We start from the raw sequence: 20,839 nt of genomic DNA, 5'->3' as shown, positions 1-20,839 counted from the left end.
ATTCTCATTTAAAGCCCATCACCTAAGCCCAGAAACATTGATAAGAACACTAAGTTTCTTAAAGATAATGCTTAGCAAAAACTAGGACTCTTTCCAAAGAAGGATTTATGCAAAAATTGAGAAAGGTAGCAGCAATTCTAATATCATGAACTCTAAACTTCAAGCCTTTCATCTGACTTGGATCCAATTCATCGTGAGCCTCTCTGACCCAACTTTTAATAAGAAAGGCACACCCTTTTTGGACAGAATTCGCCCATAAGTTCTATAAGTCCTGTTGACATTTCAGCAGGAAAGTCTGCTAAAACAAAATCTTAATGGTCTACAGGTTACAAAAATATCTTGGAAAAACTATAATTACTTTTGAGAAAGGGACCTAAAAACATCACTGTGTTCTGGTATTCACTTGTGCCGTCATCTTATAGATTCTATTGATACTGTACAGGACACAAAATAGGGGAAGAAATTAAAGGAGTATTCGGTGCATTAGACACCATTCCAACCATAGAGGAACGTTTCCTGCACATGACCACCTAACTTACAAAGGCTGCTGCTGCCTCGGAAACCAATAAAAATAGTTGTCTAAATAATTTAGATAATCCAAAATAAGATTAACCCTTTTACCTCCAATGCTATTTGGAACTTTCCAACCCTTAATCCCCCAGGCGTTTTTCTTTTTCAAGCACGTTTTGCAATATTTCTTTTTTAGATTGCGCTGACAGCCTCAATTTTCGTCATAGAGAGGTCAGGTTGGTCTCATTATTATGGAAAATGCCTGAAGTTTCTCATAAAGTTATCAAAAATATGCAAAAAAAGTGCAAATAGCAGTTTTTTGCAAGGATGTACCGGTACGTCCATGGGGGTTAAGGGATGAATTTTGTGAAACGTACCAGTACTGTACGTCCATTGGGGGTAGAAGGGTTAATATACTGCTTCTTCAGTATTATCTTCATCTTTAAATTCCTGGCCAGATGAATCCTCTATAAAGTTAATAATATGATTTTCCTTTTTTTACTTTGTGCCTGTACTACGGAAGGACCTCACTTCACCAGTTGAGGCACTAGTATCTATATCCACACCACTGGTGAAAACTAGGCATAAATCTATGCCTAGATGTCCACTTCCATCCCAAACATCATGAAGCAATCAGCTTTCATCAGGACTTCAAGAGATTTATCTAATATAGATAAACTGTTTCACATGAACCATAGCACACCATTTATGTAAGAATATAGTGATTGCTCAAAACTGCTTACTTCAGCGAGTACAGAAATATCAGAATCCAGGCTGCCAGCTTGGTCTTCTTCCTCAGAATGATGTGGTCATAAAGAGGAGTATGAACCATGGAAATGCCAGGGTTTCATAGTAGAAGGATCTAAAGTTATTTGAGAATGTGAGGCTCGTTGGGAAGCGATTGACTTACAATGCGCTATGCACCATCGGATCCCTTATCGACTGGTACACTGAAACCATCGGGAAAAACTTGAGTTAGACTAGGATTTAAAACTGGGAAGGTTAGGCTAGAATTGTTTTTGCCTGATGACTTACTTGCTGGCTTTTATCTAACTATTTACCATGGCACTTCCCCAATTTTGGGAGTTAGCCGACATCAAAGAAAATAACAAAAGTGAATTTTTTCTTCTCATCATTCCACTCTGTCCCTGCCTGACGAGAGACTAGGCTGAGATCAAAAGAGCTTATGAAGCCTGAGAGCATTATCAATAGCTTGAGTAGCATTATCATTGTCATCACCCCTATAATCTACCTTGGAATTATCTCTAAACTCTGTAACACGTTCTGGCTAGCTACCATCTGAACATTATCTCCTCATTAGAGAAACTGAAAGTTTTTTTTTACATTCCATAAAATGACTATCTAATTACAATATTATTCCTGGCACAAGATACAAAGAAAAAAAGCAGACCATGATCGCCCAGAAATAACTCCCTTGAATAATTTACACAGGAGGTAATCATCTAAGAGAAGACATCCCTTTTGAACACTAATAACCTAAATAACACAATCTGCAGGAGGTAAACAGTGCGTCAACCTACAGCACAAGGTCGACAAGAAAAACAAAGGATCTATTGGGTACACATGAAGAGGTTATTTTCATTAACCACTGAAGTGTCTCATTACTGTACTACTAGAGGCCTAGGCTTACTGAAAAGAAAGAAAACAGGAAATTTTCAGTTTTGGAACAAATGACTATATAAACCAGGCTTTGAAAGAGAAACAATATGAACATGAAAAAATTTAAACTTTTGCAATACATCTCTATTTTGATAAAATCTAGTATATGTGTATAGTAATTGAAACCTAATAAAGTTATGATACTTATCAAGCAACATTATCAAATCCTAAATATCATACAATTCTACCACTGCATTACTGTTAAGTTTAAAAATGCAGTGTCATACAAACACCTAATGTACAATGTATACTTCAATCTAAAGGTAAATAAATTCTTCAAAAAATATAGCAAAAGGAAAAGAAAAGAATTATATCATTTAAGAATTCACTTACACATTTAAACAAATGGTGCTCAAATCCTTTTCTGCCTTTGAAATCAGTATCCAAAAAATTTCCATTATAAGAATTTAAGATGGTATGGTAAAGATTAACCTCAATTTATCCGGCTCACTGGGTGTGTATGTGTGATGGCAACATTTCTTCAATCTAGTATTAAATAAAGTAACAACCAGGCTAACATAAAACCAATCAATGGTAGCAGCTGAGATACATCTTTCACTAGAATGTGGTCAAAGAGAAAAATATTTTGGTGCTATTACCTTGGCAAAAATGTTGTGTGGAGAAATGAATGACCACTCTGACCAGCTTAGTAGACAGATTAAGTACTTTAGTAAGCAATACTAATCCTTTAATTTCTATTTATATATGGGTTACAGCAAACTTATAAAATCTCTCTCCCTTCCTGAGTATCATAGATTGTCTAAATTCAGTTTCTGTATCCTTCCCCTACGTCTATTCAAATTCCTTTCAGGATCAACAGCAAGCATTCATTGCATAAGTCAAAAGGCTTTTCACATAGTTTTTCTTGCGTAGTATATCTGTAAAAGTTATTCACGATTTCTTTGACTGAATGTTGTATAAAAAGCTTTATAAAGTTTTTCATTAAAGCCGGTATCAAATGACTTACGATGTACAGTACATATAAATTTGATTTTTCATAAGCATACAAAGCCGAGTCCTTTACATAGGATAGATATCAGCAAAGCTGTAGTACTCGGCAGTTAAAATTTATAACAAGGTGTAATCCGGTTGCTGGTAGTTACTAAGTTGGGAGTGGGGAAGGTCCACACCATCCCCTCTTTGCTTACTGAGCCGTCACACTGATTGCAGTCGGGACTTCTAGAAGGTAGGTGATGGCGGGAAAGTTAGAGTAAAGACTCTGGTTTGTACAGTTAGGAAAAATTCAAATTGCTTCCAAATTTGTTCCTACACTATTACAAATCTTCGTCCTTTACATAAGAGACTCATCCTTAGGTAGTAGGAAGTTCCTGTTCCAACTACCTGTATAATTATCTTGGGATACACAAAACTTAGAGCTGTTAAGAGACCAAATCAAAGAACTTTGAATTAGTACACACAGTTTGCTGAAGTAGTCTGGGGAGCCATCACTTTCCTTGCTTTCAGCTAGACCTTGGGATGTGCTGAAGGAGCACATACTTGGTGTCTTTATTAACTGTCCCATGTATCTATGGGAATAAAGGGGAGAACGCAACAAGAGCCAAAGCTCGCAAGTTGACTGGTGAGGGAGGTTACATGCAATAGATGGAGGAGCACAAGCATGTGACTGCTCTAGATAGGCACATTGCCTGCTAATACCAAAAATTTAGAGCACTAGTATAGGTACTCCAATAGAGCAGTGCTCTAGAAAGCAAGTTAAGATGGTGAGCAATTGATTGTGAGCAGGTAAGAGAGAGTGCTATCAATCGCGAGTAGGCGAGAGGATGGGCGATCAATCACAAGATGAGCAGTTAAGGTTGCGGCTTGGATTCTGAACGTACCGTAATAGCGTTCTCTTAAGAGCACGCAAACACCTATCATCATGCCTAGTATCACACTAATGGAAATGCAAACTGATGAGATGGAGCTACTTTAAGGGGACTGTCCGCCATGGGGTATTGACGTAACTTTCAGAAATCGAAAATCGTTTTATTGCTTCTATGTATGCGTAAACATGTCGTACATACTCTCCAGAAGTTTCAGGCAATTATTTTTACAAATAACGAAGATATAGAGGTTTTTAAATGATGACGTCATCCTTACTGTGTCGTCTGCATGACTGAGTTTGACAAAATCGTCTTTGTGTGTTAATTTTGCATATCTATAGCGATTTTTCACTTATATTTCGAGCTATCGTACATCTGGCAGAAATGGAAGGCATTGGTAGAGTGTAGATGAACGAAATCTACTCCTACAATAACAGAAGCCAAAGTTGCCAAAGATGTATAGAAGTTATAATGTATGCGTTTGTTTACTTGAAGTTCGTATGTACATTGTGTTTCCACAACGCCCTCGGGAACATTATAGCAAGGCCAATGTTGCCCAAGGTTATAGAAAGAACAAATAGTCAATCATTTTTCCAAACAATGAAGATATAGCGGTCTTTAAATGATGACGTCATCCTTATGGCGTCGTCTGTATGACTGAGTTTGACAGATGCGCACTCACTCACTCACTCACTCACTCACTCACTCACTCACTCACTCACTCACTCACTCACTCACTCACTCACTCTCTCTCTCTCTCTCTCTCTCTCTCTCTCTCTCTCTCTCTCTCTCTCTGTTTTGAAATCTCGTACTTCTGGCAGAAATGAAAGGCATTGGTAGAGGGTAGGTGAATGAAAACTACCAGCTACGAAAACATCAGCAAAGTTTCCAAAGACATATAGAAATTATAATGCCATGTGTTTATTTACTTGAAGTTCGTATGTTGATTGTGCTTTCACAACGTCCTCTGGAATTTTATAGCAATGCCAATGTTACATAAGGTGATAGAAAGAACAAAAAGTAAGTGGAGAACAAGAAAAAAGAACCAAGAAAGAGGGAAACATGGATAAGAGTACAAAGCTGAAACCTGCTAACTAAAACACTGGCAACAATTAGAGATCGCTGGCAACTCATAACATAGGAATAGTAAACTGAGGGTTCAAATACCTCCTTTAGGGTGCATTTATGTAGGAATAAACAATAAAAGTTATCATAATAATATTATCTAGATTTCTTTTAGAAAAGAAGCGAAAGTTTGCTGCAAATCTTTGGGAGCTCATAACTCAAAAACATACTTATTCCCACTTAGGTACATTTTTCTCACTTATTTGTTGTTCGATATTAGAGAGAAAGATATCGTTGAAAAGAAGAATAAAAATCCCACAATTCTGTCAGACAAAATTTTGATTTTCTTTTTACATTTTTTTTCACGATTATTTTCCGTCTAGACGAGGAAAAAAAAAATAAAAATTCATTAAAAAAAAAACAAAGGAAAATCAAAATTCTGTCTGACGGAATTGTTCGGTTGTTAGAGTAGTTTTTGTGGTACAAGTTTCAATACAATTGGTATTATAGTAGTGGGGAAAAATGTACCTAAATAATTTTTTTAAATCATGATTTTTGCTAATAAATCCAAAAGTTTTTGATCAAATGACTTGAAATTTTTATATGATGAAGGTATTATATATGTCTAAAACATATAGAAATTGTGTAATTTGGATCATTAGAAAAAAAAATGGCGGACATGGCGGACGGTCCCCTTAAGAGCACAAGATCAACAACACATCTGTGATCATGAGCAAAAGTGGTAATGTTCCAATAGATGCTCAAGACAAACATTCTAAAGATGCTCACAATTGATGTCGTTCCAACGGATGATAACGATCGCAAACAGCAGAGGAGAAAGCAAAATAGCATGCCATGTTGCAGTCTCTTTCTTGGTCCTCGGAGAAAGATTGACCAACACTATCTCTACCATGCGAGAGAAACGGTTAGTAACTTGAATAAAACTCCTATCGATCGGTCTTAAAAGACTAATTGTGCTAAAGGAGAAAAGGAAAGGCAGCAGCTAGTTCTATTCTGACCGGCAGTGTGAACAAGACAGCTGATTGACTACGTGTTAGAGACTGACGGAACTTAAGGTACAAACAAACACTTGTACAGAAGTTTCCCTTTGTTCATAAAGCATCCAATAAAGGTTGTATGTCTGTGAATTTATGCCCTGGTGCACTTCATTAGCTATCCTCTGACAGCCTGAGAAGGCAAATGCTTTAAAGGAGCACGGCTTATATCAAAAGGGTGCATATAAATGCGCACATACGTTCAAGATGTAGTGTAATGATATATCTCACCTTAGGGAGAGCAACAACACTGTTGTAGGGTAGGGTAAAGACTACAAATATGTCTCACGTACGCTCCCTTAGAGAAGATCGAGAATAAGAGGGGCTATTCCCAGTACTAGTTCTAGAACCAGGTCTGGATCCTGGGTCATGATCTCGCCAGGAAGATCAAGAATCCCTTCTGGGATGCGCGAAGTCTGTTCCTTGGAACTGACCAAATTGTTATGTATTATTGTAACGATGTACTATGTTATTTCAAGTGTTTCAGGTATTGCACAACATTGCATCATATTGCATGAATAAGACATGTTATGCTTTGATCATAAGAGTAATGATTTGTTTTGGTATTAGGATTCAAACATTTGTTGGTTACCTCAGATAAGATGTGATTCTTTATGATTTATGCTGGAGTAGGATTTAAGTCTTTTCAGAGCGATGCTCTTTTGTTTAGCAATGTTTTGGTTTGTGAGATTTGTGTAAGACGCTCTATATACACTTGAGAGTCAGCTGTCACAAAGTGAAGTTCATAATGTAGTCTTTTATACATTAAAGACGTATTTTATTAATACCAACGTATTATTATCCATCAAGCAGATATCGACGAGATGGGATCAGCTGAGAAATAATTACTAACGATTGTTCATCTATGTTCCAGGTAATTATTATGGTTAATAGAACTTCCTACCTAATCCTACAAACATCATATTTTGGCGACGAGGATGGGATCAGCTGAGAAATAATTACTAACGATTGTTCATCTATGTTCCAGGTAATTATTATGGTTAATAGAACTTCCTACCTAATCCTACAAACATCATATTTTGGCGACCGACGTTTGAGGACGACGGACAAGCAGGGAGAAGCAAGCAGGGAGAAGCATTGGAGCCTTTGTACAAAGACGGCCAGCACAAGAGAAGGTCTTCTTACATTGGAAATCAAGAGTAAAATCGCCCAATGAAGATTTTACCAGCAGCAGAATAGGAATTTCATCAAATACACAAAAGGGTGAAATTTTAAGTTGGGTAGGTAGGAAGTATACTTGTGACTGCAACTTAACCTACCACAAGGTAAGCAAACAAAATGCCTTTTAACATCGAAGCACCTCAAGCTTTCAGCGTCACTGCTGAGCCTAATTCTGTTGCAACACGATGGCAACAGTGGTGTGAGGAATTTAAGATTTATTTAGAAGCATTAGGGAACATGAAGGATGCACAAAAGAAGGCATTATTACTTCATACAGCAGGTAGGGAAGTTCGGGAAGTGTTTAAGACTTTGCAGCCTACAGATGACACAAGTGAAGCTGCAATTAAGGCTCTTACCACATATTTTGCTCCTCAAGTCAATAAATTTTTTGAAAGATACCAGTTTTCAGCGCAAGCTTATCAGAAAGAAAATGAAAGTTTAGATGCATTTGTGACTAGACTAAAGAATTTAGCTGTTTCATGTGAATTTCTAGAGTTAGAGAATGTTATCATAGATCAAGTAATTGCACATTGCACATCAGAAGAGCTAAGAAAGAAATTATTGCAAGATAAAGATTTAACATTAGAAAAGGTATTGATAACAGGCAGAGCTTTAGAAACATCAAATAGGCAAAGTCACATAATAGGTAGTTCTACAAGCAATAGAATGGAAAATTCTAAAATTAATACAGTAGGTTCTAAGTGGAAAACCAATGAGAATCAGAGAAGGAATATGACAAAGCCTAGTCATAGAAAAGTGCCTAACACTAATGTTCATAAATATCAGAATCAGGCTTATACACAGAAACAACAGGAAAAACCCAAGTGTTTTAGGTGTGGTAAAACTGATCATCTTGCATACGAAGCAAGGAAATGCCCTGCTACTGGACAGACATGCCAGAATTGCAGAAAGCTAGGTCATTTTGCAACTGCTTGTAGATTTCCTAAACAGTACGCAAAGAAAATAAATGCTACAGTTGATACTATGGGTCAAGAGAATAATGAGGAAAATGTTCATGATAATCAGGTTAGTTCAGAGACTGATTTTGCGTTTCACATAAATTCAGTCAATAAAGGTGCAAAGAAACATATCATGGTAGAAGTAATCATAAATGGTAAACCAATTTTGATGCAAGTTGACACAGCAGCCGATGTATCAATTATGTCTGAGAAAATGGCTAAAGGCATTCCTAATTTGTTATTAGAAGGTACAAATAGAGTTTTGAAAAGTTATAATGGTTTTGATATTCAGGTAATAGGTGTTTCGAACGTAGAAGTACAGTACAAAGAACAGAAATTAGAGAGAATGCCATTAACAGTAGTAAAAGGTAATGGACAAACTCTGCTAGGTTTAGATTGGCTACAGTATTTGAAGTTAGATTGGCCTAGTATTTTGAAGGTTGCAGGTAGACAAGATGAAAACAAAAATGAAATGTCTATGAATGATATCCTATCAGAGTTTCAAGACGTATTTGAAGATAAAATAGGTACAGTAAAGAACGCAAAGGCAATTTTAGTTTTGAAACCTGACAGTTCTCCTAGATTTTTTGCTCCGAGACCAGTACCATATGCATTGAAAAGTGCAGTTGAAACAGAAATCAAGAGATTAGAAAGTGAAGGTTCTTGGGAAAAGGTCACATATTCAGATTGGGCTACACCATTAGTTCCTATTGTGAAGGAAAGTGGACAGGTTAGGTTATGTGGAGATTACAAAGTAACGTTAAATCCACAACTGCAAGTAGCTCAACATCCCTTACCCAATCCGAAAGACATGTTTGCAACTATGTCAGGATGCAGTGTTTTTTCTAAATTAGATTTAAGACAAGCATTTCAACAGCTTCCCATGGATGAAACTTCACAAGAATTATGTACAGTAAATACATCCTTAGGTTTGTTTAGGCCAAAGAGATTACCTTATGGAGTTGCAAGTAGTCCAGCTATATGGCAACAAACTATGGATAAGATTTTTTCAGGAATGCAAGGAGTATTCATTTTTATAGATGATATTTTAATTGCGGGTAAAGACACAAGAGAACATAGAGAGATTGCGAACAGTTCTGAAGAAGTTGAAGGAACATAATATTAGAGTAAATAAGAACAAATGTATTTTAGAAGTTGATTCAGTGGAATACTTAGGTTTTGTAATAAATGGCAAGGGTATTCACAAAACTAAAGAGAAGATTAAAGCTGTACAATCAACAAAAGTGCCAGAAAATGTTAAGGAATTACAATCATTTCTAGGTTTAGTAACATTTTATGGGAATTTCATTCAGAATTTGTCTACAATTGCACATCCATTGTATAATCTGTTGAATAAGGGTGTAGAATGGAAGTGGACAAAAGAGTGTCAGGAATCTTTTGAAAGAATCAAGCAGGAAATAACATCACCTACATTCTTAGTACATTATCGAATGGATTTACCAGTTAAATTAGTTTGTGATGCATCAAACATAGGTCTAGGTGCAGTATTATCTCATGTAATGCCAGATGGAACAGAAAAACCAATTGCATTCACTTCTAGAGTATTGAACAAGGCAGAAAGGAATTACTCTCAAATAGAAAAGGAAGGTTTAGCATTAGTTTATGGAGTTAAAAAATTCCATATGTATCTTTATGGTAGGAAAAAGTTCACACTTGTTACAGATCATAAACCTTTATTAGCAATATTGGGTCCAAAAGCAAGTTTACCTACGTTGGTAGCTGCAAGACTACAACGTTGGGCAGTTACGTTAGCAGCGTACCACTATGATATGGAATACCGTCCAACATCAAATATGGGTAATGCAGATGCTTTATCCAGATTACCCGTAGACAAAGCTCCAGAAGAGTATGATGACAGTGTTTTATTAATTTCAGTATGTAATGTACCAATAACTGCAAAAGATGTAGCACACAGTACCAAGCAAGACCCAGTACTTAGTAAGGTTTTGGAGAGTTTAATGACAGGTAGGGACTTATGTGGAAAGGAGGAAAATTGTAAACCGTATAAGGATATATGGTATGAACTGAGTGTGACACAAGGAATAGTGATGAGAGGTTCCAGGGTAGTTATTCCTAATTCACTGAGAAATAAGGTTTTGTCTGAAATACATGCTGATCACCAAGGTATTGTAAGATCAAAGTCAATTGCGAGAACTTTTGTATGGTGGCCAGGTGTAGATAAAGATGTGGAATGTTATATAAAAAATTGTATGAATTGTGTTATGCAACAAAACAATCCTCAATTTGCTAGAATGCACCCGTGGGAGTTGCCCAGGTATCCATGGCAAAGAGTGCATATAGATTTTGCAGGTCCTTTTTTGAATTATTTGTTTTTGATAGTAGTAGATGCTTACAGTAAGTGGCCAGAAATTATCCCAATGAAGACGACAACGTCTTACGCCACAATAAAAGAGTTAATGCAAATTTTTTCAACGCATGGTATTCCAGAAAGAATTGTTACAGATAATGGTCCACAATTTACTTCACAAGAGTTTAAAGAATTTTGTAATGTCAATGGTATTAAGCATACATTTTCAGCTACATATCATCCATCCACTAATGGAGAGGCTGAAAGATTTGTTCAAACATTTAAACACAATATGAAGTGTAGAAGAGCAAATTCAAGTAATATATTTTTGCATGTGTCAAAATTTTTATTGTCTTATAGAACAACGCCGCACAGCACAACAGGCGTGGCACCCTCAAATTTGTTAATGGGAAGGAGGATAAGGTGTAAGTTAGATTTGTTGTATCCAAGTTTGCAAAGTGATTTAGAAGATAAAGGGTATAAACAAATAGCAAAGCTTCCTAATGTAAGACATTTTTTACCTTTGTCTGATGTCATGGTAAGATCGTACAACACTCCAGAGAAGTGGGTACCAGGAGAGATTGTAAGAGAGATAGGAAATTTACATTATGATGTTCGTGTTGGTGATAATGTTGTAAAACGTCATGTTGATCAATTACAGCCGTTAAACAGAAAGACAGTAGAGCATGTGAATGTTAGAGATGAGAAACTTAAAGAAGTTGTTAGATCAAATGAGTCAAGTATTAACCAAGATGGTCCAACATCCAATGTAGATTCAGAACCAATTCATGTACCAGTACAAGATGAGGTTAAAGTGCTTCCTAATAGGATTAACAGAGGAAAGCCCCCTGAGAGATTAGATTTATGAATATTTTTACAATGTCAAGTTAAGGGGGAGGAGACTGTTATGTATTATTGTAACAATGTACTATGTTATTTCAAGTGTTTCAGGTATTGCACAACATTGCATCATATTGCATGAATAAGACATGTTATGCTTTGATCATAAGAGTAATGATTTGTTTTGGTATTAGGATTCAAACATTTGTTGGTTACCTCAGATAAGATGTGATTCTTTATGATTTATGCTGGAGTAGGATTTAAGTCTTTTCAGAGCGATGCTCTTTTGTTTAGCAATGTTTTGGTTTGTGAGATTTGTGTAAGACGCTCTATATACACTTGAGAGTCAGCTGTCACAAAGTGAAGTTCATAATGTAGTCTTTTATACATTAAAGACGTATTTTATTAATACCAATGTATTATTATCCATCAAGCAGATATCGACGAGATGGGATCAGCTGAGAAATAATTACTAACGATTGTTCATCTATGTTCCAGGTAATTATTATGGTTAATAGAACTTCCTACCTAATCCTACAAACATCATACAAATATCCTCCTCAGAGAAAGGGTAAAGGAGGGGGGGTTAAATGGAAACCTTCCCTACTGAAAAAGAGAGAGAGAGAGAGAGAGAGAGAGAGAGAGAGAGAGAGAGAGAGAGAGAGCATGTGGTCGACACAAATTCGATCTGGGACAAATGATAATTGCTGACAATAAAAAACTGCGATGAGTTAGAGAATGATTGTCATCCAGAGGAGTAATTGGACACAGACCGTCAAGAATCCTTAATCCAGCAGGTCATATTTATGAGTGTAGGATAGTGTGTGTGCATGCTCTGGCTTCCGCAGGTGTCAAGTCTCTCCTTAAAGAGGGTTCATAGTTGAATGCAGCGCACACATCCTGGATCCTGTGAAGCAACCGTCTCTGTAACAGTAGCAGCTCACATAAGTGAGGAATGTGGAGTGATGAGTGCTGGCAAGAAACTTGCCTACTCCAAATCCTTAAGACAGAGGCTTGCCAGAGAGGTGTGCAGGATGGGGATGTGCACCACCAACACAGGATCAGGAGAGGAGAGGTTGTCTTATGAAGACAGGTGAATTACTTTACATGCATAACCAGGAGTACTAGAGAAGTAATACCTGCGCAAGTATTGAGAGATGTTGCCCCTCAACTCAGGAATCCCAGTGAGAAGCACGGCTCTCAAATAAGGGCAGCGCGCATGTCCTAGAGGGAAGGCAGGCGGGAAACTTGCTAACACTAATCATATCTCTTCCACGCTAAGGGCACTTGTGAATCCATGGGATACTGTCTAGTTCCGCCACTTGTTATGCACACTAGATTGTGAGCATGTCGCATGCTCACTAATATCAAGCATGCTGTTGTATGCATCAAAGGCTCACGAATGTTAAGCACGCTAGTGTGAGAGCAGACTGTTGGATATGCGCATCAGGAGCACGATGAGCACAGACAAGGTATGACCAGCAGGGTTTCCAAGCTAGTCTGAAAAGGTTGTGCTAAAAAAAAGTTCATCGGTAAACAATGATTCAAAATCCAAACACTGCGTGCTTGGAGACATATTGCTCACAAGCACGTGCATCAATAAAAGGATATTGTATGGTCTCCCTTTGGGAAGGAGAGCTTATTACACCTGAAACTATCTTCTTCCACACTCGTACGGAGGGGTTGGACAATCAGATAAATCTGAATCAAGGGCGGAATATTCCTAGAATCAAGACCCAATGACAATGTCCTAATATACTACAGTTTATTCCCTTCCCAAGCATCCAAAGGCATAGTACAGCATTGTCACCAGGAACAAGTGTCCAAGAGTTAAAGAAAGAAAATTTTAAAAGTCCAAGTTTGTATGAGTGTAGACATCCCAACAGCAGCAAGCAATCACAAACACGCAGGAAAGAAAAAGAAAAGCAACTAAAAAATAAAGATACTCTGGCAAGTGGATGAAATGTTTGTTCCCATTGACGGCTCAAATCAGAGTGACCGCTCAGTGAGCCAGCAGAGGATCAGCCACCAGTTTAAGTGCCAAGTACTCCAGCTGATATCTATCCTATGTAAAGGATGAAGGTTTGTAATAGTGTAGGAACAACTGAATACTATGACTTTTCAACATGAATGAAATCCTAATATCAAATGAAATACCATTATGAAATATTCCATCCTTCTGATGGATATTTTCGTTTGTATATTTGGATGTGTTTCACAATCTCTAAATTTTCATAGTTGGACACAAGAAAAGGGTCAAAGAAATCTTTACAATTGAACACAAGCAGAAGGTCAAAGAAATTGTTGAATGAAAGATAGTTATTACTTTTAATTTGTATTTCTTTGATGGGCTATATCGTGTTACGACTTAAGTTGAAGACTATATGTCTCCTTTCCATCCAACACATGCGGAAAAATGAAAATTATAAAACACCCAGGATGGGCATATTAATCTTTCTGTAAAAGACCATAATCACTTATCTGTATAACTGAATCTTTCCCCATATACTTCTGTTTTGTCAAAATACATCTGCACTTGAAAAATACATGCAAAGCAAATATTTTCGACATGCATAATCTTTGTGGGCTTTTCTTTGTCTTACACAATATTTCTTGTAATGAAAAAGGGAGATAAGGAGAGATCTTGAAGACTGATGTAGAAGAGACAAAATGAGGAAAATATAGAATTATAAGCAATGAAATCCTCCCACCAAAGTACTTAATCCTTCTTTATCAAAAGAATGTTTCCTTTACAGCAAATTACAAAAATATTATGATTTTCATGCTAGATTCTGTGAGAGAACCTTTCAACCATCACCACTGATTGGATTTACTATGTGCAATAAAGTAGAATATAAACTAAATCATATATAAAAACACAACTTTCAGAAAGGGTGTTTGACAAATAGCTTAACTTCTTTAACAGATAACTGCAGTTTGTGTACATTAAGAGTTCAATGAAATGTACAGTGATTTAATGTGTTCTGGAGAAATTTAGGTCTACGATGTATCTTGTAGTACAGTAATTATTTCATTTATGATTCAATAAGAAGTATAAATCACCTGCTCCTTAAGATTTCAATATACAAGTAATGCTAACTACAGTATTCAAACTGTATAAATCTGTAAGCTAAGCATTTCTTTCATTTTCCATCATACAATATTTAAATATATGAGGACCATTGATGCAAATACAAATTACAATTCAATGATCTAGTTTAAATTACTAATGCATTCACTGTCATTCTTAGTCTGTTTTTAATGTATTATAAATATGTAAAACAGAAAGTGGGCTATGTCTATCTTACTGTTAACCATATAGGAAAACATCAAACAAATTTCATGTCTCAAATTATCGTGTTTTAGTTGAATATTTTACTCAAATATTACAGAATAAGGAACAATTGAATTTACTATCATTTACTTTCATACATATGTTTTGGAATAGTAAGGAAATAAAGTTTATTGAAAACTCTCCTTCTTACTTATATTCAAGAGAACTTTAAATACTGAAATTAAGACATAAAATCCTTGACAAACATTTTCTTTAAATTTCTTTAATCAAAACGTCATAAAATCTTCTTGTCATTACTATCCGAGTTAAACCTTACGGAGTTACAGCGTTGATTGAAATACAGTACTAACTTGTAACCAAATCAAATTTCCAGAGATAAATTTAAATTAATTAACATAAAGACGCAATATAAATATGCACCTCACCTGTAATTTCCTTTTCTGCTCTCTAATTTGTTCACGTTCTTGGAGTTTCCTTTGAAGCTGGAGCTGCGTTTCTCTGTGTTTCCCACCGTTGTTCCCGCCGCCACTCATTAACATACCTGCGGGACAACATCACAACTTACTATGAAATCAGTTTAGGTCACGCAGGACAAATTTTCGCGTATTTCACACAAGATGCTTCGCACAAATTCAAGTCCACGCCATTATAAAACCGACATCCAAAAAATTTTACCTCTCACTTATTATGTTTTAACTGAATAATCAACTTCATTGGTTCTCAGTGATGATAATGCTATTATTTAATAATTTAATATTCTTTTATTTTTCAATATCTCTTCCAAAAGTGTCCATGTAATAATCAGTGTTGTCATCTGTGTATCGAAGCAGGAATAATGATATTATAATGTAGCGTAAATATCACTGATTAATTCAAACATTTTTTTTCTTTCATTTCATTCTAACATACAAGACAATGATTAATATGTTATTTGTACTAATAAACTACTAGCATGCACTTTTCTGACATCTTTCACCACGTGTATGGCATGATTATCACAGTCCAGCTTTTGAAAAACCTCTGACAATAACGTCTTTTTTTTTTAGTTCCATTTCCCCGCGAGTTACTATCAACCACTTTACTGTAACAGTCGACATGTCAGTTTGTTTCTATCAAACAGACCACTCTAACTGACATGTATCCACATAACTGCGGATGACTAAGCACATTCTTTTTTAAAGATTTGGTTGGGAGGAAAATAGTATGGCTGAATTTGAAAATACACAAATTTAAAACTGTGCAAACAGAATTTTTCATGTTTGAGCAAACTTTCAGCCCAGCAAATATAAGTTATACCACAGTGCTGTACATAATTTTCCTATATTTGCACTTCAAAATTAAAGGTTTACCAAAAGAGAATAGTTCTCCATTAGCCAGACCCATGATAATATAAGAATTAAACTTGAATCTTTCTTAGTTTTCTATTAGCATGCCCAATGACAGTATACAAGTATTCAACTTGAATTCTTTAAATTTTCTTTTAGCAGGTAAAACGACAGTATAATACAATTCAACTTAAATCTTCTTTTTTTTAGTTTTCTAATAAAAAGCCCAATGACAATATAAAAGAATTCAACTTTAACCTTTTTTAAGTTTACTATCAGCAGACCAAATGACAATATAAAAGAATTCAACTTCAATATTTTACAGACAACGATGAAGAGAAACTTGACAACATACCTTGCTTTTGATTAGCCGTAGAAAGAAGTGTGAAGGCAGCCACAGAACGATTGTCTACGTAGTTCTTGTGGACTAGGTGAAGGGCTAAGTCTCTCATGCACTCAAATTTCACAGAACATAATTTTTCTGCCCATTCCATGACCAAACAACCGGCAGCTCGTTCCATGTCACTCTCGTCTGCTACCCCATCTACACCCAACTGTGTATGGATATGAGGAAGTTCAACTATCAGAGGCTATATAGCTTCATTCATCCAAAAATTTTCTAGATGTAAAATATCTTTATTTCACTGACTATTCTGAGTATTTTGAGCTAAATGTCTTAAAATAAACCAAGTCATAAAATGTCTTTAGCAAGAGAGCCTTTATAATTTTTTCTTAGCAACAAAATATATAAGGATATCCCCTACGGTAACCGTTATGGTTTACTTTCTGTTACCAGGGTTGGGAGATGCCCAACCCACAAACAACAACGTATCTTATAAATATTCGCGGTAAACTTTTCCTTGAAGTTAGCATCTATTCTGCTTACTGGACATGGAAGACAGTACAGATGGAAGTGAAGAATTACTAGATAGAGGAAAAGGATGACATGGTTGATGAAGATGAAACTATATATGTTGTAGTTGTTACAAGAGTATTTTTCCCCATACATGACATTGATGGTAGTGTTTCTTCAGCGTCGAGATCAGGGGATGACTTAGTAGCCTTTCCTCTTTATATACACTTACTAGGAACTGATCTTCAGCAACTGCCTCTCATCTTAATTTGTTGGACCAAAGCTTGCAGTCTAATAAATTTCTTATTCCTATTTTTTTTATTTATCTCTGGCACTGTATTCCAGTTATTCTTTATGCATAAGATTTTTCATATTTCAGACCATCCTTTGCATTCAAATCTTCCCAGACTGTACAATCAAGTACATAGTACAAGGTATGCAGTTAATTCTAACATGCTTGTCCTCTCCACCATAAGGTTCAACACTACACAAAAAGTTTTACTCAACCTATGATCAGAAAATAGAATGATCTTCCTAATCTGGTAGCAGAATCAGTGGAACTTCGGAAGTTCAACCTTAGAGCAAATTTTTTATGTTGAACAGGTTGACATAAGTCTTTTTTCATAGTTTATATAATGACATATCTACTGTACTTTAACATTGTTACTGATATCAAAATATTTTGTATATTTTTGCTGTTGAAACCCTAGGGCTTGTAGCATCCTGCTTTTCAAACTAGGGTTGCAGCTTAGCTAGTAATAAAAATAGTAGTCTTTCTCTTGTCATTGAAAGTTGTCCTGTAATGGCAGGAATAAATCTTCAACACCATTAATTATTTTGGCAAAATTTTCAGCATAAGGATCCTAGGACTCAATGCTTGACAAACAATGAGATAAAGGGTAAATACCACGCTGCATTTCTTCGAGCTTGAAGTTTCTTGGTTCTGAATCACAGAAACTTTCTTCAATTTTCTGTTGCAACTTTAATTCCAACAATTCTTCATTTGTCAGTGATTGTTCGTGAGCCTTAACTGTTCAGAATAATCAACTTAAACTCAAATTTGTTGTCACAGAATACCAAATTCCTCAATATAACCTTTACTTGTCTTCAAAAGCCTTTAAAATCATGCACAAATTGATGGCACAACTTTTCCATACACCATAGCATCAACTCCTTGGCATAAGGAATGCCGTAAATAGTACCACCTGAAGATCGCTACGATGCCTTGGTCGATGGGTTGTACGTGCAAGGTGGTGTTGGGTGGCAAGAAAACAACTTTGACATTCAGATCCATGTTAGTCAGGTGCCTGGGATATCCAGAGGCATCATCACGGATCAAAATAACTTTACTGCTGGTTTAAAATAGCCATTGAACTTTTCTTTGAAAATTGCCATGGTGACCCATACCTTCAGATTAATCATCCAAATCATAGGAAATTTGGACTTTAAGATGTTCTTGAAGGCCTGCCTATCAAGGGTAGGTATACTAATAAATTTTAAAATCACCAGTAACCTTACCTCCTAAATTTAAAGTTAGCTTATATTTTTACCTTGTACCATAGCATAGTTTCGTCTTCCTTAGAAATAAATGAAAGATCAGGCATTCTCTTCCAAAAGAATCCCATCTCATCAACCTTTAAGATAAATTCCAGGGGAATTTGTTCTCCCTCCTGATTTTTTTTTTTTTAGGGATTCAATTAATTCCTTAGTAACAACGGTTTCAGCAGCAGCTTCTTAAACTTCAATATTGTGCAAGCTAAAGTGGTTCTTGAATCAATCAAAATATCCATGACTCACAGCAAATGTAGTATCTTTTTATCAGAATGTTCTTTAGCAAGTCCTCCAACAAATACTTGGCCTTCTCTTCAATAAGAATTTGGCTCATAGGAATTCATTTGTGTCTTTCTTTCTATCCAAAGGGATAGTAAGTGTTCTATTTCATGGTAGATTCAGTCTATTCCTGTTTATAGTTAAAAGTTTTTGATGAAAAGACCCTTTTCAGTCACATATTGGACATTTCAGTCTATATTTTGGATAATGGTGGACAGCATTGGCAGAGCAAGGCTTACAGCGCATGCAATGTTTATTTTTTTTTTTTCAACAATTTCATATTTTATCATGTCTAATTCATCATACACTGTAATGACATGCCTTTTACACCTTAGACACAAGCTTTAACTTTCTTGGGAGATACTGTATGGCCATTATGCAAAGATTGTTGAGAAATAAAAGGACAACATCGATGCCCAAGTAGAGTACTGCAAAAAACTGGTAAATAACTAAGGCTACACACACAGGCTTCTTCCAGCTGAAACTATGGACAACCTATTCGCACCTCTGCACTTCCTTTCTTTTTTAATATCGCAATCCTTCTTTTCATTTTCAATGAGTTATTTTAGATTGCCCATTTATTTTTTCTTCACAGCCATAAAATAAGTATTAAGTACATAATACTGTTAATAGCCATTAACGAAATAATTGTTAAAAGTAATGAAGCCAACAGCACTTTGGTCTATATTTCTTCGAGAGAATAAAAAAATTATCATACAAAGCACAGGTTTTCTTTGATAGTAATTACAACCTGTTTTGCTCAAACTACGTATCCCACTAATGTTTTCATTATGAATGTATGTACAGTATTTACTAATTTCCTAATTAGAATCTTAAAAATAAAAATTTCATTTATAGCGCAATGGTTTGACATTGAGACAATGTAAGGTCTAAACCGGCATAAAGCAATTTTATTTATTCATGAATAACCGACTTATATCAAACCAACGTGAAAAATGGGTGTTACTATATACAGTAAAAGCTTCCAAGATAAATTAAGAGCACAACATGGAAGACAGCATATATAAATATCAAATTAGAGAAAAACTAATGTAAAAGGCCTATAAAACATACAAATATAGTTACCATATTCTTTTTAGTTACATTATCATTGAGATCAGGCAGTTCTGGAGGGTCTAGGGACCATTTCTTTCGTAACCCTGAGTAGCAGTACTTGGATGCACCCCGCTGACCGAGCCTTCGGGGCCTAACGCCAGGAAACACTTGTTTCATTACTTTCCCAAAATCTGCCGTACTGAGAGCCTTGATGTTATTCAAATTGCAATAATGCCTGTTAAAAAAAGATACTGCGTTAGAATAATCTAGTAAAAACATTAGCCAACAGTAAAATAAAAATGATCATACAACATATTACTGTAATAATTATGTATTCTATACCTAATCTCCCTATGATATTCGTCTATTCTTGCCATTCACAAGAATACTACAGTAAGCCTATGCTCTATTTAGGGGGAAACTAGTTTAAAATTGATTTTTCATAAGTAATAAACAAAAAATTTGACGGAAGGTATTTTACAATCGCTTTAAATAAGGAAGAGATTCAACTGTCACTTCAAAAATACAAAATTTTCCTCCATTACATATGAATGCCTTCAGTTCTCAGAGTACTGTAGTAGGAACCAGCTCTAGTCTACGCTCTGGGGAGCAAGTTCATGACCTCCTGAAGTGTACGAAGTAATCCTTTTTTTATTGTTGTCCATATCAAGTCCTTCTATATAGTTTAGGTGTCAAGCCCAAATCCCTATACATTTTTTTTATAGGACCATCCCAATTTTGACCTTGACCCCAATGGATGCGATTTGGCAAAACTGTCAATGAAATAAGATTTTCTAAGATTCACTTCATGGGGTCAAGCTCAAATTTCGATGGGGTCTGGAAATAAATGTATAGGGATTTGGGCTTCAACTTTTTTAAGAATTACGTGATTTCTACAACAATAAAAACATGGGTTACTTATACATTTTAGATGGATATGAACAAACCCAGAGAGCCAGGACTACTCAAGGATATGGATGCTCCTGCATCTTACCTTATCCGCCATTCTAAATCCGCATTCCTTCACATCATCTGCC

General features: G+C 35.8%; 1 protein-coding gene across 2 annotated transcripts in view; it reads right to left on the bottom strand.

Annotated features, from left to right (window-relative positions):
* The window catches only part of LOC137631020 (uncharacterized), a 326,574-nt gene that overhangs the window by 8,603 nt on the left and 297,132 nt on the right, over nucleotides 1-20,839 (bottom strand). The window contains exons 4-6 of one of the 2 annotated variants that reach the window (XM_068362569.1): nucleotides 19,833-20,037; nucleotides 16,419-16,617; nucleotides 15,164-15,279 (exon numbers count right to left, since the gene is read on the bottom strand). In XM_068362569.1, the coding sequence (XP_068218670.1) occupies nucleotides 15,164-15,279; nucleotides 16,419-16,617; nucleotides 19,833-20,037 (520 nt within the window). The remainder of the gene's footprint in view (nucleotides 1-15,163; nucleotides 15,280-16,418; nucleotides 16,618-19,832; nucleotides 20,038-20,839) is intronic. The other variant, XM_068362570.1, reaches the window with a different exon arrangement.

This window comes from Palaemon carinicauda, chromosome 39, assembly GCF_036898095.1.
Source record: "Palaemon carinicauda isolate YSFRI2023 chromosome 39, ASM3689809v2, whole genome shotgun sequence".
NCBI lineage: Eukaryota > Metazoa > Arthropoda > Malacostraca > Decapoda > Palaemonidae > Palaemon > Palaemon carinicauda.
The sequence above is the reverse complement of the archived record's forward strand: the minus strand, read 5'-3'. Positions and strand labels throughout refer to the sequence as shown.